The 27,144-nt window shown below is 38.5% G+C and overlaps 1 protein-coding gene across 7 annotated transcripts in view; it reads right to left on the reverse strand.

Moving 5' to 3' along the window:
* STXBP5L (syntaxin binding protein 5L) overlaps nt 1–27,144 on the reverse strand; it is a 451,312-nt gene that overhangs the window by 102,183 nt on the left and 321,985 nt on the right. For 4 of the 7 annotated variants that reach the window (XM_089772224.1, XM_089772217.1, XM_089772232.1 and 1 more), the window contains 6 exons: nt 24,897–25,051; nt 22,206–22,278; nt 18,690–18,734; nt 17,693–17,840; nt 13,964–14,031; nt 9,398–9,438 (listed from right to left, as the gene is read on the reverse strand). In XM_089772224.1, the coding sequence (XP_089628350.1) occupies nt 9,398–9,438; nt 13,964–14,031; nt 17,693–17,840; nt 18,690–18,734; nt 22,206–22,278; nt 24,897–25,051 (530 nt within the window). The remainder of the gene's footprint in view (nt 1–9,397; nt 9,439–13,963; nt 14,032–17,692; nt 17,841–18,689; nt 18,735–22,205; nt 22,279–24,896; nt 25,052–27,144) is intronic. The other 3 variants (XM_075905178.2, XM_075905171.2, XM_089772234.1) reach the window with 1 other exon arrangement.

The following is a 27,144-nucleotide window of genomic DNA, read 5'->3' on the forward strand; positions in this document are numbered from 1 at the left end:
AATGGGTAAGATAACTAGAGTCTTTGTTAAGACCCCCGCGCAAAGTGTCGAATTTTAGCATGAATAACAGTTCAGAGGATTCCCTTTCAAGTGCAGTTTTAAAAGGCTTTTGAAGCAGGATACAGGTAATTAAGTCGTTGAGACAATGTCCTTTCTGGTTGATGCTATCATGTGCCGAAAGTGTCCGTCTGCTATGTACATTGGACAAACGTCTCAGACACTTCGCCAAAGGATCAATGCCCACAAAACAGATATTAGACAGGATCAGAAAGAAAAAACAGTTTCTTGCCAGAAAGGACACTGTCTCAACGACTTAATTACCTGCATCCTGCTTCAGAAGCCTTTTAAAACTGCACTTGAAAGGGAATCCTCTGAACTGTTATTCATGCCAATCTAGACGCGCTTTTCCGAAAATGCTTTTTACGTAAAACTTTTCCGTGAAAAGCATTTCCGGAAAATCATGCCAGTGTAGATATAGCCTTAGACTTAGGCACTTACTCAACAGTTATATTGCAGGAGATGCTGTGCTGCAAGATAGACAGACTGTTGGTGCTTTCTTCCCTATGAGATATTTAACTGGTATCTCTTTTGCCTGACAGTAAATGTTATCTTGGTAGACATTAAAGATTCTATGGCACTTTCAGGGTAAAAGATAGGCGACATTTCTGGTTACCTGGCCAGCTCCAAGCCTGTAAGATAACACAGTGATTGCTCTGTCTGCAGAACCACTGCAGTTTTATCTGAAGAAGTGGGTCATGCCGACGAAAGCTCACATGATACCATCTACATTGCTGTTAGTCTCTAAGGTGCTCAAGACTATTCATTATTTTTTAAGTTTTTTTCATTGCCGTTTGATTATGTTGTAAAATGCTTTGAATATTTTAGCTATGAAATCATAATTTAATATTTACAGTGTTTTTATAATCAATGTTTTATATTTATAGTACTATATAGATTGGCAATGTTCAAAAACTCAGTTCAGGACTGCTCAGGGTCCCCGTTCCAAAGTCATTAGAATCTAAAAGGTATGAAATGTGCTATAACTAACCACATTCTCCTCTATTTGCAAAATCTTTTACATCAGTATAGTTTATGCAGAAAAAACATGGCAATCATATTTTCCTAAAATGTCTCCACCATCAGGATCAATTTTAGCGCCTAACTATTAGTTTTACACCAGTATAATTGCATTGACTTTAATGGAGTTACTCCAGATTCAAGTGGTGCAAGAAAAATAAAACCATGCCTGTTAATTCCTGAAGCATTAACTGTATTTTATGATTGGTGAAAAAATCTTTTTAGACATTGGTGTTTTTAACGCAGCACCCAAATGTAGGACTGCAGCTTAAGTCACTACCTATATTGTAGGTTGGGGATGAGAAGGGCTCAATTTACCATTGCTCTGAACCCTGTGTAGCCATTTACATAAGATTAAATGGGAATAAAACATTCCTATTCTGATAATGTATTATTTTACACTTATTTTGCATTCATTTGGCCAGGCCCTGGTGTTAATGACTATACAAGGTCCAGGACAATGATGAACTAGGCTAATGCCTTTATGAATCCTAGGAAATTCAGGCCTGTAACTCATTTGCACGTCATATCATATGTTCCTGCAGTATTCACATAGCTCCGCTGGCCTGAGATAAGGTGGAAAGAGGCTACGGAGCTAACAGCAGACTTCTGGGGGAGTCCAGTGCTACCCTCAGAGATAGACTCTTATAGTCTGTGCATACCACAGACACAAGAATCACAGTTGAACCTCGTCTCTGCTCAGGGGCACCATGGCTTTTTTTGTGTGCCTTTCTTCTCCTTGTGTACTTGTGCAGGACTAAACAACACCTATTCCTAAACAAAGAAGAACTAATGAAATGGCTCAGGAGCAAGACTAAATTTTGAAATTGCTTTAGCAGCTTAGCAATTCTACATGCTCAACATACCCATGGTTTCAGATAAGAAAATAAAAGATAACTAACCAGTACCTAAAAGAAGATTACTTTATATTTTTGAAGATCATGGGGCTGATAAACGTTTGTCAGGAACTGCCAAACAAAACCTTAAACTGGATTAAGATAATTTTAACTAAAACTTTGTAATCAGAAAACCTTAAACATAAGCAGAGCAAGCATAGCATGCATTTAAGAAGCAGGATTAAGAAGAGTTGTACAAATAATTCATTGTTCAATTTTGTGTCTAAACCAGAAAATTAAAACAAAAATTGTTTGGGGTTTAATGAAATATGTGGTTTGATTTTCAAGGTCTACTTTATAAAATCTTTAAAAAACAAAACAAAACTGAAGCAAAATTAAAAAAGGAGAGGCATTTCCAACTGAAAAATTGAAACATTTTGTTCTGAAACTGTTAAAATAAAAACATAGACATTCTGGGATCTCCCCTCTCATTTTCTTGACCAAAACAATTCAGTAAATTCAACACAAATTTGCAATATATTTCAGTCAACCTGAATAGGAAATTGTAGGTACAAAAACCAAACCAAACCAAAACCAAAACCAACAAAAAAACAAAAGGCATCTGAACAATGTTGCCCAGTTCTAGGAGTAAGAGTCAGACTCCATCTGAGCACTGGTAAATTCCATTGGCTTTAGTGGAAGCTTGTGTGTTGTGCAGCACCCAGGCTTTCACTTCTAAGATTCAGCTTCAACTGATATTGCTACATCACCTAGTTGCTTAAGCTTATTATTCCCTGCTGCAAGGAGAACATCCCCTCCCCCCCCCACCCCCCCCAACACATAAACATACACATTCCTGAAAAGAACACAAACCTTGCCCACAGTTATTGCAAGTCCACCAATTGGGGAAAAAAAGGGGAGCTGTTTTTCCACATAATTACCCTAAAAGAGGCTGCATTCTAGCATTGGCACATTGGTTCACAAGTACAGTGTACACTAAGTATTTTGGGATCTGGCAAGGCTGATTTACATGATTTTACACCAGCATTAATTACCAGACTTGCACAGAGAACGTACACAGTTTGTGCATAGAAACAGTGAACAGGCATAGGTATCAAATCTTACTGTTACCTCCTTTGACCCAAACAATTTGCCAAATTTGGGGTATTGTGGGTTATTTCAGTAAAAGGAGAAACTGATAATGGAGTCAGCTATGTTCTCTTATGCAATCTTGTTTCTTTACAAGGAGTGAACAAAGTCCTGTTTTTCCAAATGCAGGAGGAACCAAACAAAATGAGATTCTTATACATAAGAGGCAGCAGGGCTGCTCCTTGCAAGTCAGACTTCTGTATCAAATATCAATGGACTACACAGCTTACTTCTCAGAGAGATACATACCAGATGTGTTCGCTGTATGCTCCTTTAATGCTGTGATAGGTATGGCAAAGTTTAGCTTTAAATAAGATATTTTATACATAAACTGGTGGCATTAAGTTTTACATTCCTACCATGTAGAAAAATATGAGCTACCACACTAACTTTGAAGTTCAGTAGTCAGTCTGTTAAGTGTTTGGGAATTATACTGGTTTTCTCCTTGAACATGTAACAACATAATCATCTGGTTTTCCATAGGTTGGAATGACTGGCTGTGGTTGGTTTGGAATCTCAGTCCTCTTCTTGTTCTGCATCCATCAGCTGTAGAGTTTGCTCTGTTCATTGTTCTTTCTAATGAACAAACTGTGCATGCAGATGGTTTTTGTTGAACTCTCTACTATCAGTCTAATTCACATATGATCTGAGTGCTCAATGTCCATCCTTTGTCTTCATCCAATTAGATGCAATCATGATAGCCAGGTTCCAAATGTGGCAGTTCTTTGAGTGGCATCTCTTTTTTTTCTTTTTATTGGATTTGGCTACTTTTTACATGCCTGGGCACTTTGGAGATTTGTTATGACTTTGAAAAGGAATCTTAGTTGTGAGGTATCTTCCAATCAAAGGTACTGCTGAACTATGTCTAATAGCTGCTGTTGGTGTTGATGAATAACTCAGTAATGCAAAAAATGGGGTTTCTTGGCTGTCTGAATAGCTCCCTTAGTCTCTCCATTCACTTGTGAGCCATGTGCACAGCTAGAAATGTGATCAAAATCATATTTCATTCAGAATGAGAAATTTTGTTGCACTGTCTTGTGGAGAATAAGTGAATAGTAAGAGTTTATTATTTCTATATTCCTGGAAAAATAGTTCATCATGGCCAGATAATGATGCCCTCTGAATTCACATAAACCTGCAGTTAGTCTCTTTAGAGGTTTCTCTGGTGGGACACTGTATGGTTCAAGCTTTGTCTCTTAGGCCACATTTTCACTAAACGGATCTATACTGCCACAATTGATCTTCTGGAGTTTGATTTAGCTAGTCTAAATTGAACTCAGAGGGCGCCCCTGTTGGCAGCCCGTACTCCTGCTTCTGTGAGAAGTAAGGGAATCTGATGAGAGTGTTTGCTCCCATTGGCCTCCTACTGTGGGAATGGCAGGGAAACTTTAAACAAGGTGCATCAAATCCAGCTATAAACAACATAGCTGGAGCTGTGTATCTTGATTCGACGTTCAATTTTAGTGTAGACCTGACTTTAGATTGATATGTATTGGATTTCCTTTCAGAAGTCCAGTACCATCAAATCCTTTATTGAGTTCTCTACTTTATCAAGAGAGGCATCATAGCTGTTACACCGTGATCCCTTGAACTCTAAATGTAAAGCTTTTGTCTTAGTAAGTTGTTTTTGTGATAGTATTCTCAACCGTGTGAGCCAGTTTATCAGAGCTGTGTTGGGCAGAGTTTAAGGTGACTGTAAATCCCTTCTGAGATAATAGTGATGTCAGCTTCTTGAAACAATTTTCAAGTCAAAAGTCTTGCTGTGGATATACAGCTTCACTCTCTAAGCAGGTTCAGTACAGTCATTAGTGATAGATAACAGAAACAATGGCTCTTGATTGCCTTTAAGATGAGTCAACTTCCTGACTGCTTTGGTGTGGCAAACAATTGTGAAATACATGTGTATATATTACATGCCGCACTTCGATCTGAACATGCACCTTCTCTTGGGATATGATTTTTTCACCACATATTGTGCATGTAGGCTGCCATTTGTCCATTTGAGCGTCTCCCTACTTTAGGGATTTTATTATAATTACTTTTAGCACTCAGGTTTCTGCTTACAACTTCTATGTTAGCTTCAGGTTATTCAAGTTATTCCCCTGCCTTTCATTCTGCTGTTTATCTTGTTCAGTCTGCTTTGCTATCTGTACAACTGTGGTTAGGATTAAATCTGTTTTAAATTGTAGCTGCTGTGAAAAACTATCTGTTAAATCAAAAACCAGCCTGTCTCTGATATGTTCTGAAGTACCAAAATCATAGTTTCTAGTCAATACATGCAGAGATCTTATAAGCATTCAATTTTTCCTTTGATTTTTGAATTCTTTGGTGAAAACACATGTTCTTTCATAAGCCACATTAGTTTGAGACAAAGTTTGCATAAAACATAGCCAGAACCTTTTCATAACTATGTTTGTAATGGTCTCCAGCAAAATCAAAGGATTTAAAGATGTCTGTTTCACAAGACCCTAAATTAAAGATGATACATGAATATCTCCAGTTTCGTGACAGAGCTTTGTAGCAATTTTAAATCTCACAAAACATTGTTTTCAGTCTGTCCATTGTGAGGGTTTCTCAATCTTATTGCTCTCTGGGATATTGAAGATTGGCATACTGATGAAATCCTGAAATTTTTGTTGCTTTATTCTGTTTGCAACTTCTGTAATTTTGTTGCCTCTGTTTGATCTGCTCTGGTACTAGCTTATTCCCAATATTATATCATGTTGGTGTTGCTGGAATCCCCCATTGTCGTTGATGTATAAGGGTAAGTTTGTTTCAATGTCGTCTTGTACTGATGTAAACAGATGCAAGGTTCGCTGATGTCCACAACCTGCTTTCTTCTCCTATGCTTCTCTTTGGTGTTTTCTGTTGTGTTATTTTCTGTTATTTTCAATGGCTTTTACTGTAGACCAACAGCTTAGCCACCATCTTAATCTATCAATAGCAGCAGTTTCTTCTACATGGGAAGCTGCATGACTGATACTAGTAAGCCAGGATTCTTTATCAGGTATAGATTTATTACAAACCTTACTTCTCAGCAATATTAACACCAGACATGTTCACTAGGCTGTATGATCCTTTATTTAGTGCTCTACAAGGTTTGGCTAAAGATAGCTTAAATAAGGTATTTTTACACAGCACCACCTAGTGGTTGACCAGTGTAATATGGTTTAGCATACCATTTACATCAGTGTTTCTTGAACTTTTTAAGACAGAGGAACACCAAACAATGTTTTTTTATGGGGAACACCAAGGATTTTTTTGTTGAGCAAAAAAAAAAATAAAAAAAAAGGAAAGCTTGCCCCTTTAAGGGCAGCCATGCCCAAGGGAAAAGTTATTGAGCCAAAAACAAACAAAAAAAGAACGGGGAAAAGAAGTTGTTAAACAAAAAAACCCGAACAGTTTGCCCTTTTATCAGGAGAGCAGCCATTTTGAACTCGGTTCAGGCATTGCCCTTTTAAGGGCTGCCATTTTGAACTCTGTTCTGTGCGGCACACCTCCAACTGCCTCGCAGCATACCACATTTTAAGAAACACTGATCTACATGTTTTGTTAGTCTATAAAGTGCTACCAGACTATTTGCTGTCTTTTAACTTCTTTACATTCATTCTGAATGCAAGGTGATGATTATGCCCAAGCCATAACAAATAATTTAATCCAACCCACAATGATATAGCATCAACGTTTAATTTGCTAACATAGGGAAATTTTCAAAGCACAAAGGGTTGTTATGTTAACATTTTCAAAAGTGCCTGAGTGATTTAGGAGCCTATGTACCATTGACTTTCATTGAGGCATAAGCCCTTAAGTGGAATTTGGGTTCTAAATCACTTAGACACTTTGGAAATTTGAATCTTATGTGCCTTAGTATGAGTCGTAATGAACGGGGGTGGATGTCTAACTCACGTTTTTGCCTTTGAAAAATCTTTATAATTAAGTTTATGTATATACAGTAACATACACACGCACACACAGAGACATATGGTATTACATACCTCAAAGGGCAGACTGTGAGCCAGTTTAATACATCAATGCAGAGAGTTAGATCTCTTTTACATCTTACATGGCCATGCAGTGTGGCTCAAGTGCAGAAAGGAGAGCAGGGCTACTGCACATAACACTACTCACTCTAGTTGGGGCAGATAGTTGGGGTGAGGCCCTTGGCTCTGCTCTCCTTCCAAAGTGCTAGTCAGAAACAAAGGGGGCAAGTAAACTACACTTTTTTTCAGGGCTTCAGTAAGTTAGTTCCTGACTGGAGCAAGGGACAAAATAAGAAAGAGTTGTGACTCTAAATCACCACTAATTATCAACTTTTTATGTACCGTGTCACACTTAGGGCTGGGACTAAAGGCTCATTTTAGCACCATATGCGATATTTTACTGCACCCATTTTCACTAAGTAATATTGCAACTTTCTAAAAAAAATCCTCCTTTACAGCTAAGTTCTTACACACTTAACTTCTTCGACACTTTTTCTGGAAAACTTGAAGAAAAAACAGACATTTTTTAATTAAGGGTAAGTGGGGGAAAAAAATCTTACATTTAAAAAAGTATTTTTTTAAATGTAAGATTTTTTTTGCTTAAAAATGGCAAAAAAAATATACTCCAAACTTGATGTGTGCCTGGTCCTACATGAGAAAGTGTCTTTTTATGCATTTTGAATAAATAAATTATTGAAAAATAACTTCTGAGCATATTCAGTGGGCATCTGGTAAGATTCCAGAAATCTGAGAAAGCCTCACCCTCCGTGTAATGCATGACTAGGGCAAGGAGAATCTCCATTTTCCACCTGCCACATGCAAAGGTTGTTGCTAAACAGGCGAATGACTACTTCCCAAGAAGGACTGTAAGGCCATGGTGTCCAACATGCTAGTCACTAGCCACATGTGGCTATCTGGCTGGTTGAGTGTAGCTAGTTCGCTATAGTGGCTACTGCTTCAGAACTGGTTGGACATCATGGCTTTAAAGGTCTAACTGAGAACAACTTAGTAAAATCAAAATCACCCTAAGCATTAATACCATATATGGGGGAGGGGGGAAGACTGACTTAAACCTGAAATATTTTGATTCATGAATGTGCTACAATGCCTCCTGAGAATTTTGTCAGGGACCTTATGCTGTCATTCTGATCAGACAACATTTCCCATGAAGTAGCAGGTCTAAGGACTATGACATACCACTCAATTCAGGAAAAGTAAATTGATGCATCATGGGAAATGCAATGAAGTTAAAATAGTCCAAGACATAAAGGAGAATGGAAGCATAAGACATCCAAACTACAACTCCCATTAGGCACCGTGTCAACATTTTGAATTATAATATTGCGATATTAGTCAAAATATTTTTGTTTTTAGCAATAATTCCTTGTCAGTCAACATTTTCTGTAAAACTAGCTCCTTATTTTGTGACTTCCTCTATGCACAATATAATATTTTTATGATATTTTCAGCTATTTTGCCTGAAACAGTGTGTGTGTTGATAGCACAATGGAATAACTTTTCATAAAACTCAAAGAGAAGACTCGAAGGGCATATCTACGCATTGGGAGTGGGCTAGTCTACTAGACATGGGCTAGACGGGCGCATGCTAACAATCTAAATACAGCTGGGTAGAAAGTGCTCTGAAATTATGACTCAGGTTCTGAAGGCCTAGGGTTGGGGGTGTGTTTCAGAGCCCAAACTCCAGCCTGAGCCATAACTTCAAAACACTATCTACACAGCATGAGCCCTGCTAACTCAAGTCTGTTGTCCTGGTCTGGAAGGCTCACTTTTGCTCGCTGCTGTGCAAACACAGCTGTGCAGATTTGGTTCTTATCTTGTTCAAAGCAGTACAGCTACTCAAATGTAATACACTGTATATTCACTTTAACACTAAATAGACCATGTAGAGCCTGTTATCAGATATCAAATATCTTGAATTATATGTGCATTAGAATGTATTATTGCAGGTTTAGCTATTTAAAAAAATAATCCAGTTACAGGTAGGAATATATACTGTACTCAGAAAGAGATAGAACTTAGAGCTGAAACAGACCTAGATTCAGCCTAGTCCTAACTCCCCAATCCAACTGCAGAATTTGGTGCTTTGTTCACTTTGGTATTCAATGTCCAAATGCTGACATTTCCACCACTCTCTTTGGAAGACTTCTACAGTCTAATATTGTACTGCCAGAATTTTTTTCTTACTGATATTCAGCCTAATAATTATTTTCTTAATTTCATCCTATTACTCTTAGTTGCCCACTGATACCATCTTAAATAACTACCCCTCTCTTCCAATATTGTTATATACTATAATTTGTTTATACTATGAGAAAGGGAAGTTTAAAAACTTACTGGCAGAAGCATCCCAAAACTTTATCGATCCGTCTGCATGACTTAAAAAAAATTAAAATGTTGGTTAAAACAAGAAATAGCTACATATAATTTCAGCTCCGAGTTACTGTATTTGTTATATAATATCGTAATTAAATGAGCTTTCCATTATTTGTACAGTGTAGCCTAACCTTTAAATTAACTATAAAATTGCAATGATGCAATCTATATTAGAAGGCCAATTAATCCAAGTCAATAGAATAAATCAGTTTAACTGATTTGTAGCGTACACACATACCAAAGGAAGTAAACATTGACCGTATGTTACTCCAATTATTGTTGCCACGTGACTGTTGTATAGGATTTCACATAATTTTAAACTTTTTAGGAGAGAGAGCTCTCACATACACTTTAACAGTAGGTCTTTTTAAATAGAAAAGCTCACGTGGATAAAAGACAAAAAAAATTAAGAGAAATTCCCAGACTTTTAATACATGACATATACCACAAAATAGAGTCTCCGAAGTAGCCTGTAAATTAGTTTTTTTTTTAAACTGTGCCATGAGAGTACTCTTCTTTTTGAAAGTCACTGTTTATTTCGAGGTCCATTATATATAACCTCCAAAAAGGCCAGATTCTGCTATACTGGGTCACAGTAAAGCATTTGAAAGAACACCACACAAGAAAATATTAACTAAATGAATATGGGCAGCTGCACAAGAACTGTAAAGTGGATAAGCAACTGGCTAAATGGGAGAAGGCAACAAATTATTCTAAAATGTGGTCTTATGGGAGGAAAGTTACTAGTGGAGTTCCTCAAGGATCAATCCTGGAACCAATTTTGTTCAATATTTCCATTAACGACCTAGACATAAAAGGTAGGAATGTGCTAATGAAATCTGATGATGATACAAAGTTGGAAGGCATCACCAATACAGAATAGGGATGGAAGATTGTAATGGAAGATCTAGATCACCTTGAGGACACAAATGACAGAAATGGGATGAACTTTAATAGTATAAAGTCCGGGATCATGCACTTAGGAACTAAGAGGAAGAAATTCTGCTACAAGGTGGGGGGGGGGGGGGCATCAGTTGAAGCAACAGAGAAAGAAGGAAAGAGCTGAGTGTATGGGTAACTCACAGGGTTACCATGAGCTATGAATACGACAAGGCTACGAAAAACACAAATGTGATCCAAGGATGCATCATGTGAGCCATTTCCAATAGAGACAGAAGTATTAATGTAGAAGTATTAATGGCACTGTGTAAGGTTCTGGTAAAACTTCGTTTGGAATATCCTGTACAGTTCTTGTCACCCATGTTCAAGAAAGATTAATTCAAACTGGAAGAGGTGCAGAGAAGATTTGCTAAGGTGCTCAGGTTAATGAAGGGCTTATTTTATAAGAGGAGGCTAAAGAACGTGGTCTGTTTAGCTTAGCAAAAAGAAGGCTGAGAGGGGATATAATTGCTTTCTATAAATACTTCAGAAAGCTAAACACATAGGAAAGTGAAAAGCTATTTCAGCCAAAGGACAATGTTGGCATGCAAACATATGTATATAACCTGGCCATGAACAAATCAGAAACCTTCTAAATTTCAGTCTCACTGTCAGAGGAGTGAAGTTTTGAAATAGTCTCGCAAGAGAAACTGTGGGGACAAATTAATTACTTTTCAGAGAAAGCTTGACAAATAATGAGTGCAACTGTATGGTTGGGTTGCTTGCTTATGATGGTAGGAGATAGGGATGGTTAACTGGTTAGCCTCAACAGGTGAAGTGTATTGGCTACAGTTAAGTGGTGGGTGCAGCCCTCATTTTTGGCAGGGGGGCCTCCACCCTCTCCGTTTAATTGGTTAGCCAGTTAAACATAATGTTTAACTGGTTAACTAATAAATGGGATTTTACATCCCGAGTAGGGGACAGGGTTCATCAGCCCAGGGCTCACTTCTTGTTTATGTCTTATGTTCCTAAAGATCATGCTTCAGGGCTTCAACTGACCATCTGCCAGGGTCAGTAAGGGATTTCCTCCAATCCCACAATCTATTCCTCTAAAACATCATAGATGGCTATGGCTGGAGATAGGACATAGGCCAGTGTTTTGAGGTGGAACTGAGCATTCTCCCTCTCAGGTGCTTGGCTGGCCAATGCTTGCTCAAACGCTCAGAATCCAGGGTCAGCACCTTTGGCATGTGGCCCATCAGAGTAATCCATAGGCATGAGCCATCAGACATTTTGTTTACATTGACCGCCCACAGGCACAGTCTGCCGTAGCTCCTAGTGGCTGCAGTTTGACGTTTCCAGTCAGTGGAAGCTGTGGGAAGGACTAGCAGTGCAGAAATCAAGGTAGCAACAGGGCACTAAATTGGCTGTGAAAAATGATATTGACAAATATCATTACTTCGATGCTGCTGTCATGACACTGCCTTTGGTGCAGGGTGGTGAATATGTACTTGTGGAGGGTGGGAGATTGTAAATGACTACACACAAAAAGTGGGGCTCTATCAAGTAACTTTGAGAACCACAGTACTAGACCGGGGTTCTCAAACTTCAGTGCACTGTGACCTCCTTCTGAAAACAAAAATTACTACACAGCATCAGGAGGGGGTAGAGGGAAGTCTGAGCCCACCCAACCCCTACTGCTTTGGGTGGGGGAGCCAAAGCCCAACCCTTTGCCCCTCTGCCCCAGGCCTGGGAGCCAAGGCCAACACCCCAGGGCTTCAACTCTAGCAGGGGGCCTATAACCTGAGCCTTTGCAACCAGGGCTAAAGCTCTTGGCTCCAGGCAGTGGAGTTTGGCCTTGGGCCTCAGCAAATCTAACACCAGACCTGGCAATTCCATTAAAACAGAGCTGCAATCCACTCTGGAGTCCTGATCCACAGTTTGAGAACTGCTGGACTAAATGATACGGTATCCCCCTTCTGGTTCTGAAATTTTGTTTGAATAAATATTACCTTGCCAATGATTATCCAATATTTATGGTAGTTCATGAAACAAAGTTGAACATATTCTAATCCAGTCATATTTGTGTATTAATAAATTACAAATTGAAGAAATTAATCATTATGTCTGACAGAGCTCTTTTAGTTCTCTGGCAGTTCTAAAAAACTGGGGAAAAAATCTTTTTGGGTCAGAATGAAAATGAAATTTTAAAAACTGTCAGCAAGTCAAAAAGTAAAGGAAAATAATTTGGGGTTCAATGAACTATTTTCTTGGACCTGAAATGAAACATTTTATTTTGGTTTTTAACATTTTTTCAAGTTTTCAATTTTTTTAAATAAAAGGAAATTATGAATAAAAAATCATTTAGAATATATTGTTTTTATGTTGAAATAAAATGTTTCAGGTTTATTTTTAAAAAGGTTTTTCCTACCAAACAATTTGGTAAAACCGACATGAATTTTAAAAGCATTTTGGTGTCTCCAAACCTTCATTTTCACAAAAAAAATGTTTTGCACAAAACATTTTGCCCAGCTCTAATCTCTAGTTTTTCATAACTATATCTGTAAGGAAATGTCTGGCTATCAAACTGCTTAACCCAGTAAAACACAATATTTTATAGCAGTTAGCACAAACTAATTCACATCCAAACTTATGCTTTTCAATTAATACTCTATGGATAAATAAAACAGGGAATTAGAAAGAGAATTACTAGTATGAGAAAAATTATGAGTAACCCCAATATGGACAAAATTAATATTCTACATGGGTGGCATTTCTGAATAAATAAAACTTATTCCAAGAGTTGACAGTCATGATGAGTGCTTAAAAACACAGAACACTTTAATCCTGTAAATATTTCTCCACTCACGCATCTGAGTCATCCAGAATTGTTCCTGAGCCTGTCACTGCAATATGATCCCCTGCACCCTCCACTTTTTTCTACTTCAGAGCTGTGCATTACATGCACAATCTAGCATGAAAGGTAAAGATCACACCAATGCACAGCAGTCACACAAATTAAGGGACATTAACACTAAATAGGTTCCAGCTACAATCCAGCCACAGGACCCCCAATAAACCACAAGACCACTTCTGTAGAAAGCTTGTGGTACTCTTACCTCTCAGTCCTTCTAATGCTACTACCTCCCTAAAAACCACTGAGGACTATAGCACTCTCTTACATCTGCCACCTCTTCATGGGTACAAGGGCCATTTACTGGCTTACAGCCTCAGTCCATAGTTCCTGTATTAATATATTCTTGAGTTAGGGTTGCCAGCCCTCCAGAATTGTCTGGAGTCTCCAGGAATTAAAAATTAATATTCAATTAAATATTATGTCTTGTTATGAAACCTCCAGAAGGACATCAACCAGAACTGGCATCCCTACCTTGAGCACATGGCTCTATATGCTACTTAAGACAATCATTTGGGCTTAAGACCTTCATAAACACCTCTGTGGACCCTCTGTATTGGGGTGAATTTCACCCTAAAAGTAATATAAATGTCTGTTATGTAATGGTGTCAGTGTTCATACTCTCAGCCAACTATATTGTGAGACAGATAGGGCTGACCTATAAATGTACATTATCAAAAGTTCTACTAGATATTAACATTTGCAAAAGTACAACTCTTCTGTTTCATTCTTACCCTGTAATAATAATTTCAGGATATGTCTGTGTTCCTAGGTTCCATGCTCCCCCACTGATTGGCCATTCCTAAACACAATTACAAGAGTTCATAGAAAACAGTTATTTCTTAAACTGTGGAATGCACACTTTAAAAATGAGGGTCATCATAACAAATTATTCTAAAAAGGAATATACCTAATTTATAAAAATGAAGAGGTTGTAACATTATCTTGATCATTTTAAATACATTTATGTACATGTAACTTCTGATTGTTTATATTATCTATCCTAAATCTTTAAATCATCTAGTAGAAGGTTCTGAATTAACAACTTTTCAGACTAAAATTCTTTATAAGAAGGAATAATAATCAATTCATCCTTCTGTTGGATTCACAAGGGCTCATCCTTGGCATTTCAGTAGGACTCTGCATAAGAATAACAGTCTTCTTGTGAAGATCCAAATGCAGCATTGGGGCTTCACATTTTACACTCTTTGTGCCATGCACAGTGTTTTTACTCCCTGTGGACCAGACTGTGGAACCCTTACTCAGTGAAATCAATGAGATCCCTTGTGAAATAAGATTCTATTCAGCAGGAGTAAGAGTATCATAATCTGGCCCTCTTCAAAGCTCTAGGAATATGTCTTATGTTACATACAAATGTTAAATAATCTACTATATATTTGAGAGAGTTTGTTGGTTAATGAATGAGTGAGTGAGCAAGTCTATTGGTGCATCCATTTGTTGAGAAACTCAGCATAAATGGAAAAAGCTAGGACCACCAAATTTGGTAAGTAGCTTCCTTTTACAATTTAAAGCAAGGTGAGGGTTTGGTTGGATGTGCCTGGAATGTGAATGCTTTTCATAATATGGAAAAGAATGGGGCTGCTAGCAGGGAAGGTAATGACCACAGGTGGGCACCAAGGGGCCAGAGATGGAGACTGGGATAGCTTTAACCCCATTGGAGCAGCAGGGGACAGGGATGGAGGTAAGATTATGACCTGCTGCCCGGGCAGCATGGCCCTGGCCGTAAAGCTGCCGCCTGGACAACGTGGACCCTGCTGGCTCCCGCACTGCCAGCCCGAGCCACTCCTCAACCCTGAATTCTGATTGCAGAACCCCCACATATATGCAGCCCCCTTGCCCTGAAGGACCCGAGCAACGTAAGGTAAATCTTCCATTAAATAAATGATATCCTCAGAACTGTTAGATCTGAATATACCTCAATCCTTCACTGATGTGACCAGTTCTAAGGATGGAAGGAGAATTCAACCTTCACTTGAGATATTGCTTTCTTTGCTAAGGCAGCATGGAATCTTTAAGTCCATAAAGAAGTCTATCTTGACCTTCATGATTCCTGCACATCCCAGTTTTCATGGGAAAGGAAGGTAATACCTGCTCAGGCCAAGTTAAACTCAAGGGCTGTGTCTACATTGGCAAGATTTAGCACAAAAGCGGCCGCTTTTGCACAAAATCTTGCCACCTGTCTACACTGGCTGCGAGAATTTGCGCAAGAACACTGACGTTCTACTGTGAAATCAGTGCTTCTTGCGCAAATACTCTGACGCTCCCACTCAGGGATAAGTGTTCTTGCGCAAGAGGCCAGTGTAGACAGGTAACATCAAATTCTTGTGCAAGAAAGCCCGATGGCTAAAATGGCCATTGGAGCTTTCTAGCTCAAGAGAGCATCTACACTGGCACAGATGCTTTTGCGCAAAAGCAAATCTTTTGCGCAAAGGCACATGCCAGTATAGACACTCTCTTACTCAAATACTCTAACGCAAAAACTCTTGCGTTTAGAGTATTTGCACTAAATCTTGCCAGTCTAGACGTAGCCAAGAAGTTCAAGAAAAAGGCAAGATAATTGCTCTCAGTTACCAGAAATATAGGTATTCCCAATTAAAAACCATTTAAAGTGGCGACAGAATTAAAAGCACATCAGTAATTTAAGGGCTAAAACATTACAGGGATGTTATAATTAATCGCAAAACAAGTGCTGTAAATCCAGGAAATTCTGAGTTATGGTTAAACTTAAAAGAAATCTTTGCATGTTCAGGTATGGAAATGTAGTTTAGTGCATCTGAACAAATTTAACTCTACCCTGTAAAGAAGCCAAGCAATAACCCTACTGTTCTGACTACAGGCTGCCCTCACTATAAGACCAAGATACATTCTAAAAAAATTAAGACTTATTATAGTAAAACAACTTAAAACAGGGAATTTTTTCCCCGCGGCTGACTTCCATTTGTGCAAATTGTTGGCTTTTTTTTCCACGACTTAAGAGTGGAGAATGGGAGAACTTATAATGCATCAGTTCCTACAAGCCTCAATGACGTTAGTGCGGAATGCATGTATACCGGGGTGCCTTATAGCGGGGATGCCTTGTAATGCATAACAATTCTTGTGATCCCAAATTATAATAAACTGTTTCGTAAAGGCACATTTGCTTCCCCCCACATCATCTATTTCTCAAGGAGGAGAGCTAGTTACAAAGGGACTAGGGCTGTGGGAGATTCTTGCCTAGGGAAAGGAGAGACAAGTATACAAATTTTATACTGACTGGGAAGGACAGGACTTTCACTGGAAATCCTGTCTGTCCGTGGGCTTTGCTTATAAATAACTGAACTAAAACTATATTCTTCCCTCCCCTCCTGGTAGTTTGGGGACTTGGGTAGGAGGCATGGAATGTGTGTGTGTGTGTGTGTGTGTGTGTGTGTGTGTGTGTGTGTGTGTGTGTGTGTGTTAGTAAAACGGATGGGTGTTGTGGAATGCACGTCTGGTGTGGAATGGATGGATGTGAAGTAGGAAGATGGAGTGAAGAATGAACAGATGCGAAAGTGTGGAATGAATGGAGGTAGGTAGTGAAGTGTGTGAGGAGTTGTGTGTATGTGGGCAGAAAATAGCTAGAGTAAGTAACTGGGAGAATGACTGCTAGTTGGGGGAGTATGGAATTAATGAATAGGGTGTGTGTGTGTGTAGGACAAACTGGCAATATCATAAAGGTATTTTCTATCACAAATATATGTAAATGAGAGTATAGTTTTTTTGTAAAGGCGAAAAAGTACCATTAATTCTAAAAATAAAAAATCTGCAAGTGCAGCCAATGCATTAGGTTTCTGTGTGATTTAACCACATGGGAAGTTTGGAAGGTCATACTGTTTCATTATTGAAAACAGTGGAGACAAAATATAATCTGATACCAGGAGCTAAATTTCTTAAAGGACCCATAGTTTGAATAAATTTTACCTCAAACTAATTAACAGATTGACTTGCCAATTCTCAGAAAGGACCCACTATCCTGCAAGCAGGTCTGCAAGGATGGAACATACTTTCTCATTAAACCCTGAAGAAGTAAATGGAGCGCTCTGTGGGAAATGGGGTCTGAGTTCCTACACAAAATCAATTGCAAGATCAAGGCCTAACTCACTTTACAGAGGAAAGAGTGAAATTGTCCATGCATACCTTCTATGAAATGGACAAAGTAAACAAACTGAAAAAAGTAGCATAAAATCTTTCCCTGATAAAAGTCTTTCAATTATAATAATCTCAGAGATTACTTGTAACTACAATAATGGAAAACTTTTGAGACAGAAATGTGAATTTCAAGTTGGTGGCATTCCTTTACCTTATTTTAGTAAGAATATTCATGTCAGAAGACACACAGTGAAAATAATTTTACAAAAGATTTTGTATACAGTGTACATTTTTACAATTAAACTCTCATCGTAAATAAAATGTGTATTTTTTACCTTATTGCTATATCCTTGCTTTTTATGTTTAGCTCCTACAGAATACAGTACAGGAATCAAATCTGGAGGACAGTCAGCAAAATATTCTGTGCAGGTAACTGGTGACTCATGTATGTCCATGGGATAAGGATTTTCAAAGATTGGAAAACTAATGGAGGAAGACAATTTATTAGTACCATTGTGACATGTGGAGTATATTAGATTTTCTTAAAGTATATAAAACAAAAATAAATGTATCTAAATTAAAACTATCATCCATAATAAATACAACTTTTCTTATTTCATAAAATGTATTTATTGTTTTTTATTCCAAAACCAAAATTTACTGAGAGTCAATAAAGGTTACAAAATTAATGTACCATAACTGCAGTCCTTTTTTGTTAGTTTTTAGTCACGTGAGTAGTCCTACTAAAGACAATAGGACTACTTGTGTGAGTAAGGGTTTGCAGAATCAGGTTCTAATTTTTCCTAACATCTGTAGAATTTTCCCTATAAAGAAAGTTTACATATAGGTTCTAAACTCCAGAGTCAACAACATATGATTTTTATATTACAATTAATGAGAAGCATTGTCCATAAAATTATGCTTTAGATATCTGTATTAGTAATCAGGTCTCATAATAAACTAGTTTACTCAATTTGATGGTGGCATATTAATTTTCCATGATTTGTACTGTGGTAGCAATTGCAGACAAGTGAGTCCTCAGTTTAATTGCCGTTCACTTGTATTAACTTTATCTGTCAGATAAGGAATAATGCCCCACATTTAGAGCAACAAAAAGTACAGAATATAATTCCTAAATGAAAAAATGCACAAGAGGTTACTTTACTTATACAGCAACTAGAGTTCTTCAAGACGTTTTGTTCCTATGGGTCCTCCATGTGAGGATGTGAGTGTGTCCATGTACCCTTGATCAGAGATATTTCTACTAATAGTTTCTGTGGGGATGTAGGCCTCCTCATGCTCCAGTATGAAAGAATATAAGGAAGAACATACCTGTGCCACTCCAGGTCCTTCTCAGCTTCACACCATGAAAAGTCTCTGAAAGGGAGGGGAGGGGGGCATGAGTAGCAGAGCACTCATATGGACAAAACATCTCAAAGAACTCCACTTGTATTTGTAACATCACCTTCTTCAAGGTAATGTCCTGGTAGATGCACCACATGAACATTAGAATGGCCATATTGGGTCAAACCAATGGTCCATTTAGCCCAGTTTTCTGACAGTGTCCAGATGCTTCAGAGGCAATGAACAGAAAAGTGTAATTATCAAATGATCTAGTTTCAGCATCCCAGTGTGAGGAGACTCCTGATATGAAAGAAATTGCTGGAGAGGTGGACCCAGTACAGCATTTAGAATAGTTCCACCAAAGACTGCATTCACACCAGAAGCATGGAGTAGGGCATAATGCCATGAAAACATGAGATGGAGTACCAGGTGGCTGCCTTTCAAATGTCCTTGATGGGCACATTTTGAAGGAGGGCAACAGATACAGATTAAGACCTGGTAAAGTCAGCAACAACTGTAGGAGAGGGTTGCAATGCAAAATGCACCTCAATGCCCATTTCGACAGCTTTTCATGGCAAAAGGAAAAAGAATCTGGGAGCTATCCTGAAGGGCTTAGGGCTGTGAAGATAGACAGTGAGAACTCATCTTATGTCCAATGTAGGGGTACCAGTCTTCTCTGCATGAATGGGTCTTAGGGTAAAATGTCAGCAGCTGAATGTCCTGCTTAGTGTGGAACTCTGATGACACTTTAGGGAAGAAGTGAAGGCTGCAGTGCAACAAAACTTTGGATAAAAAACTGTAATAGAGGATCAGCCATGAGAGATACTAGTTCCACTATTTTTCTGGCTGACATGATTGCTACAAGGAACACAATCTTGAAGGATAGATGTAACAGCAAGTAGGTTGCTATAAACTCAAAAGGGAGGTCAAGTACTAAATTATGTTCCCAGTGTGGGGTAGGGTCCTGCACTGGAGGGAATAGATTAAGGAGGGGACTTTTGTGAAGATCCTTAGGGCCACTGATAGACTGAAAGACAGCAGATGGCAGGGGCGCTGACAGCCTCTGTGCATCCCTGGGTAAGGTGTGGAGGGGGGCATGTGTTACAATCCTGGAAGGGGTGGGGCCATGTGGAGAAGGGGTGCTGGGTGGTGCTCCCTCCATCCTTCAGAGTCATCCAGAGAGCACAATGCAGTGCTCGGACAGCAATTTAAAGGGCTTTGGGCTCCGGTCGCTGCCACTGCCATGGTAGCAGTAGTGGTGGACAGGAGTCTCAGATCCCTTTGAATCGTAGTGCCCTGCGGCAACTGCCCACTTCCCCACCTCTGTCATTGGGCCTGGCAGATGGTACTATTAATGATCAACACTTACTATAAACTTGAAGAAGCACTGCTAAAGTGGGTGTATGGCTACATGAGACTAGGCATCCTGAAAAGAGCAAACAACCAGTCCCTGCGATCTAACAACAGAATGATGGTAGTGTGACCATCCTGAAGTGCTGCTTATGAATACAAGTGTTTAGAGACTGAAAATCTTGAATTGGTCTTTCCCTCCTTTTTTTTTTTTTTTTGAGGGCCCAAGAAGCAGCTAGAGTAGAAATCCTTTCTGATGAAGTCTGGAAGAACAGTTTGATTGCCCTCTGTTGTAGAAGGAACTCTACGTCCTGCTTTAGGAGACTTTTTTAAGAAGAGTCCCAACAGGGGCTGTGCAGAGGGGTGGATGGAGCTGGACTGATGGAGTAGCCTGTTGAGTTTTCTTCCAGTACCCATTCGTCTGAAATGATATGCTCCTATGAAGTAAAGAAAAGGACAAGTTGATCTCCAAAGGCTAGGTGAATGGATGGATGTCATAGCTGAAGATCCTCTGAGGAGGATTTGCAGGCCTCAACTCCAGTGTCAAAATGGTTATTTGGATGAGGTAGCCATCAGAGAAGTGGCAGTGGAAGATAGGACCTTTTTGTGTGGCCTAAACCTTTTCCTTGATGGCTCAAAAGTTCTTTAGGGTGCCTGATGGTACACCAGATGGGAATGTTGCATGGTCTAATTTTCCTGTATTCTCCTTGTTGTAGAGGGAATATAGATACCAAGTGAGCACAACGTTGCCCTGGTGTCCTTGAATGAGTGAAGAGATCTGTCCAGTATTTTGCACTTTCCTAAGCAAAATGGAGGACTGTAGACAGGAGGCACAGTGCATTACTGTGGCAGTAACCACAAAATGAGAAGCCATCTCTGCTATATTAAGGGAGGAAAGCAGGGAAACTTTGACTATTGTTCACATTCTGTAATAAGAACTTGAAACTGTTCTCTTATCCAGAGGCAAAAACTCAATAGAGTAAGGAAACCTATTATAGTTGGTTAAGTCATATTTTGCCAGCAGGACTTGGTAATTGGAGACTCAGAATTGAAGAGAGGCTGATTAGTGGTTGTTTTCTGTGGGACTGAAGGTGTCCCCTCATTTCTGGAGGTCAGAGCTGGAGCTGATGAAGTCTCTGCAGCTGAATACAATGTACAGGACGGGGTGGGTGGGTGTAGAATTATGACACCATGGATTTAAAGGAACACTCAGGGAGAAGTTTCTTCCCTCAGTTTTTGAGATCTGCACGTCAAGCAGAGCAGATCTTCCACTTGGAAGGGACATGACTCTTCCCAGGGAAATGGAGGCAACTGGAATGCCCATCACTGAGGGGGAAATAGACCAGATATAGATCTGACAGGATTTGAATCCTGGGGTCTTGGGCATATTCTGAAAGAAAAGTTACCAGTTGAGAAGTGCTGAGAGGAACAAGGAGTGGAAGACATGGGGGAGATCCCCCCCCTTCAAAGCACAAACTGTGTTATAAAGGTAAATAAACAATTAAAACAATTACAAATAAACGTGAAATTAAAATTCAAAATAAAAATGTGGCAGAAAAATAACTGCATGAGATAGATAGCAAATGCCTCAGAAGTCCATCTTTAGCTGCAGGTGATTGAGATGGAACTGAACGGTCTGCTTCTACCACTATGCCCTTATACTAGAGCATGTGAAGGCATAAGGTGTAGTTGCAGGCCTGAAGGCACCAATAGCAGAAAATCTTTGATTGAGATCATGTTGTGTACACACATCCTCATCTAGAGCACCAAAAGGGACAAAAGCCCAAATAAGGTGGGCTGAGTTCACTTTCACCAGTTTTACACTGCTGTAACTGAACTGACTTACACAGAAAATCAGACAAAAGAATATGTTTGCATAGTGAAATATTGTCAGTGTTGACTGGAGTGGAGAAAGAATAAGTATTAGAATTACAGGCCGGGATGTGCTGAAGATGTTGATAATTTTGGAGCATCTTCTTTGTATGGACATAAGATATTATTTAGAGAAAATGGAAAATCCTGCATTATCCTAGTATAAAACTGACTCCATTGATGTAGAGTTTTTACACCACCAAAATAAAATAGAAAGGTTTTCAACACTATCAGGTAGATATTGATGCAGGAGGAACAGTTTCATGTAGACTTTGTACTTACTTGCTTTGTGTTAGGTCAACAACAATGAGATCTTTTTCCAACAGTACAACTACAGCATAGGGTTCTTGAAATTCTAAAAGTGAGGAATCAAGCACAAAACACATGCACAGCTTCCTTTATAACAAGTTAGCCAAATTATATAATCTCCTGAACAATTACTGTACATTAAATAAATGCTTTGAGACAGAAATCTGAATAGCTAAAGACAGATTTGCAAATTTAAAAGAAAGGCATTTGATTAGAGTCAGACAGTGATGTAGAAGTTCCACAAAGACAAGTAGGTCTGACGATGTAATTGTTGATAAACATATATGGTGAAAATAGCACGGTACATTATAGCATATCAACATGGTGTTGAATGAAAAGTAATAGAGTGGAGTAGGAGAGCCCACATGAACATGTGAAGACAACTGGATGTGTTACTCTATTACTGAATCTAATTATACATAGAGAGAACCTTGTCATCACAGACTGTAAAGATTCAATGGGCATTATTGTTTCACTATGAGCAGCGATTGTCCAAAATTACATTTCACCCACTTCTGATAATGCACAGCTGTGACCTCAGATGCAAAATATTAACTAGATCCATTATTTTAAAATGTAAATTGGACAAATGTTGGAGACAAAGATGCTGAACGTATGCTCGAAGGTAAAGAAAGATACAGTTGTACTGGAAACAGAGTTGGGGAGGAATAGCGTATAAAGGGCTGAAAAAGAAGACCGAGATTTAAATCACTGCTTCCTCTCCTAAATGTCAAGCTGCTTTTTGCAGTGTACATTGTGGTCTTCCAATTACTCTTACATTGCTTTCTTTTTTTAAAGTGTATTTTTATCTAAGTTGTCAATCACCTTGGCATCCAAAATATGATAATCTTGTTTAGAAGTTTTTTTTTAAAATAAAAACAAGTTCTAGATAATTAAGGCAAACATAGCAGGAAAAGAATAAAATTAGCACAGTAAGGATAATGCATTATTTATATACTAAAAAGTATTTTTCATAATTAAAACATACATTGCATAAATTGGTTTATATAAAGGTATAATTGTTATTATTCTGTTGTCAGCCTGCTGGAGGCATCTAACATTTTGTAATCAATTCAGATGCAGCCAGCGCCTCTCTCTCTCTCTCTCACCTTCCCCCCCCCCCCACATTCCTTTCTTTTGGTAGACCATATTTTTTGTTTTTTCTTGTTTTATGTTTTTTCTTTAGGGTAAAATAAAAATTATTTAGATCAAAAGTATGAGTACGTGGTTGCTCTTTATGCAAAAGAAACAAAAACCCTCAGATTGTGTTTTTAAGCTAATGAACTATAAAATTCAAACAACAGTAAGCCACTTTATGGTGTGCAACAATGTACCCTTCAAACAGTTGAAGGCACAAAGCTGAATGAATCTGAAGAACTGCACCAAATAATGCTCTTCTCTTTGAGGTCTACTACTAATGCACATATCCCATGGTAGTATAATGGTGCACTGGATTATGAACACAGACTAAAACAAAACAAAAACATATCTTTGTGTAAATCAGTAATGGGTGGTAAAGAACCCATTTAATGGAAGCACCACTATGTTTAATATAGAGATTTGGCAGCCCAGACACATGAATTTAATTAGTAAAGCCTCGATTCAGTAGATTTTGGAAATAAATATCTGCTTTATTCCAATTCAAATTATTGAAGTTTTTTTTTAATTAACTGATGTGCTAAATGTTTCTTTTATATTTCCACCTACCCTCTTTTATGCTGAAGATACCAGACAATCTTTTCAGTTTTTAGCTTTCCCCATCCCTCACCCTTCTTAGTGTTTTCTGTAAATTAATCCTTGATTTAGCAGTCATTCCCTGTTTATCTGAGAAAAACACTTCAGCATATTCTCATCTAAGCTTGTCCTTAAGCATTGTGTTCAAAATGGATGGACTTAAGCACAAGTTTAAACACTTTGGGGATTGAGGAACGTAAAGTTCAATTACAGCCATGAGACTTCAGCTCTCCACCTATTTCTGAGCAATGGCAATGTAAGCTTCCTCACACTGAGGGTACATCTAGATTGCAAGCTTCTTTCGAAAGAGAGCATTCACACCTCACAACTGGATCGAAAAAGCAATCTGCTTTTTCAAAAGAGAGCATCCAGACTGCATAGACGCTCTCTTGAAAGAAAGCCCTGATTGCTAGTCACAGAACAGCCACCAGGGCTCCTGTGCTTTTTTCGATTGCCTCCACTTTTGAAAAATGTCCCTGTTCTGTGTCCACGCATGCCCTTTTTCGAAAGAGCTCTTTCAAAAAAGGCGTTCTGCCTTTTCATTTCAGGTTTACAAATGTCGAAAAAAACCCTGCGTTCTTAATTTCGAAAGAACGTGATTGCAGTGTGAATGCAAGTGAAGTTTTTTTTTTTTTTTTTAAATGTAGTCTAGACTTACCCTGACCAGCATGATCCACTTGGGACCTAGAGCCCTCTTTCCACCCACCATTTGTTTCTTGATCTTTCTGCTGTGACTGCAAACAAAGAGTCCAATGCTGTCTATTGTGATGTTGGTGTTTGTAATGTGGAGAACAGTCCATAGGAGCTAAGATCCCCAACTTGTTTATCATGCTGTATCATGACACTACATTCTGAGATAAAACCACCTCCTATGATTTTTTAACAATCATGTTTTCTTCTTTGACAACATTGTACTATTGATGCACTCACCATTTGGATATGGTGTTTCACAAAGAGTTAAAAACTCAACTATAGGGTGATCCATTTCAAGAACTGTAATAGCTTTTCCATGCATGATGGTTAGACTTGGTCTTCGACAAACTTTGTCATATGACAGTCCACCAGAAAAGATTATAAATGGTTCACTGTCAAAAAACAAAAGCAATAATAGATTATATAATTTTACGTGTGTGTCACGCTTTTCATTCTGAAGGGTTTTTACAAAGACAAAAATTAAATTGTGCTAGTGGATTTGTATTTTTTACATTATTAATACAGAAGCAGGTTTTGAAGGGTTTATTTTTGTGTGTGAAAATACTTTGAGAGATTTCTAGAACTGAGAAAAGCAGGTTTATACATGTATTAAAATTAAATAAAATAGGCCTTAAAATATCACATTTTGAATCTCATCATTCTGAGGTCCCTCTATCTTAACAACTACCCTCCAAAAAGCAGTACATAATGAGATTATTACACTGTAAAATATATAATTATTTTATCAATTAAAACAAAATTTGTATTTTTCAACATAGCTGAAAATGTATCAACAATGAGTAACAGTGAATAGCTTGATATACAGTATGTCATCTACCTCCATATTTGAAGCTGCATTTGGAAGTCTTTATTTGGGCTCTTGAGATGTATGAACACTTTTATGAAGATCCTGTCTTTTCATTAAAAATAGATATGGCTTTGTTGAAGATCCTTCTATAACAAGGATTTTTGTGGAAGTAACCCGCAGATACAACTGGACGCTTTGACAGAGATAAGGTTTTCCATGAAAGGAGCCATTCCCATTAATCCACAAGAACACTACAATGTGTGTGTAAATTAAGACTGATCTATACAGACTGTAACTAAAGCAAAATCTCAAAACCAAAAACGTAAAGTTAAAAACACCCAAGAGAACATAACCTATCACTGCTCCATCCAGAGACGGACTTCTCACCACTAGCATAACCACTTCAAACAACATACTACAACCTTGACACCAAGTAGAGGTGTTAGCCTTCCTGCACTGTCTTCCCCAAACTTGAGTGTATGTCAGGGCAACTCAACATTGGAAGCCCCGAGGGCCACAATGATACTCATAGCACATGCCAAGGGCTGCAATTTAAGTGTGGTTGCATATCATGCAAATATGTATGCAAATAGTTTCTTTCATGCTGACAAGCATGAATACAAAGATTAAGGCAAGACTACACAACACACAGGCCCCATTTATGTCAGATCTGCTGATATGAATAAAATCTAATATTTACCCAATTTCCACCCATATGACAGCACTTTTAATGAGTAATGACAGTCCAGGAATTTAACTACTAAAACACATATAAACAGAAGACCATTGTACTGAATAGCCATTTTGGAGCGTTTTCCCAGTGGAGGCCATGTTCAAAGGGTCCCACTCGCAGGCTGTGTGTTGAGCCCTGTGCAAACCCAAACTGCATCACAGGCCACAAACTGGCTGCGGGTCACATGTGGCCCACAGGCCGTGTATTGAGTAGCCCTGGTGTATGTGATATCCTGTAGCTGTATATAGACCTGGGAGAAAGCAAGTCTGATCTGTTTGTGTGTGGTGATGAGTTTGAGAAAAGTAGTTTGTTCACACCTAACACATCAAAGTAATGCAAACGTAACTGAAAAATTCTCATTTCCCATTACTAGGACGTGTCTACAAACTTACCATCAACCTAAGTTACACAACTTCAGGTGAGTAATGTAGTTGAAGTTGAGTACTTAAGTCTGCCTACTGCTTTCCAGAAACAAAAAACAGGACTATGTAGCACTTTAAAGACTAACAAGATGGTATATTAGGCGATGAGCTTTCGTGGGCCAGACCCACTTCCTCAGATCAAATAGTGGAAGAAAATTGTCACAACCATATATACCAAAGGATACAATTAAAAAAAATGAACACATATGAAAAGGACGAATCAAATTACAGAACAGAAGGGGGATGTGGGGGGGAGGGGGGGAGGTAAATGTCTGTGAGCTAATGATATTAGAGGTGATAATTGGGGAAGCTATCATAATATAATAGCTTTCCCAATTATCACCTCTAATATCATTAGCTCACAGACATTTCCTCCCCCCCCCCCCAATTCCCCTTCTGTTCTGTAATTTGATTCGTCCTTTTCATATGTGTTCATTTTTTTTAATTGTATCCTTTGGTATATATGGTTGTGACAATTTTCTTCCACTATTTGATCTGAGGAAGTGGGTCTGGCCCACAAAA

Source organism: Pelodiscus sinensis, chromosome 1, assembly GCF_052426305.1.
Source record: "Pelodiscus sinensis isolate ZL-2025 chromosome 1, ASM5242630v1, whole genome shotgun sequence".
Taxonomy (NCBI): Eukaryota; Metazoa; Chordata; order Testudines; family Trionychidae; genus Pelodiscus; species Pelodiscus sinensis.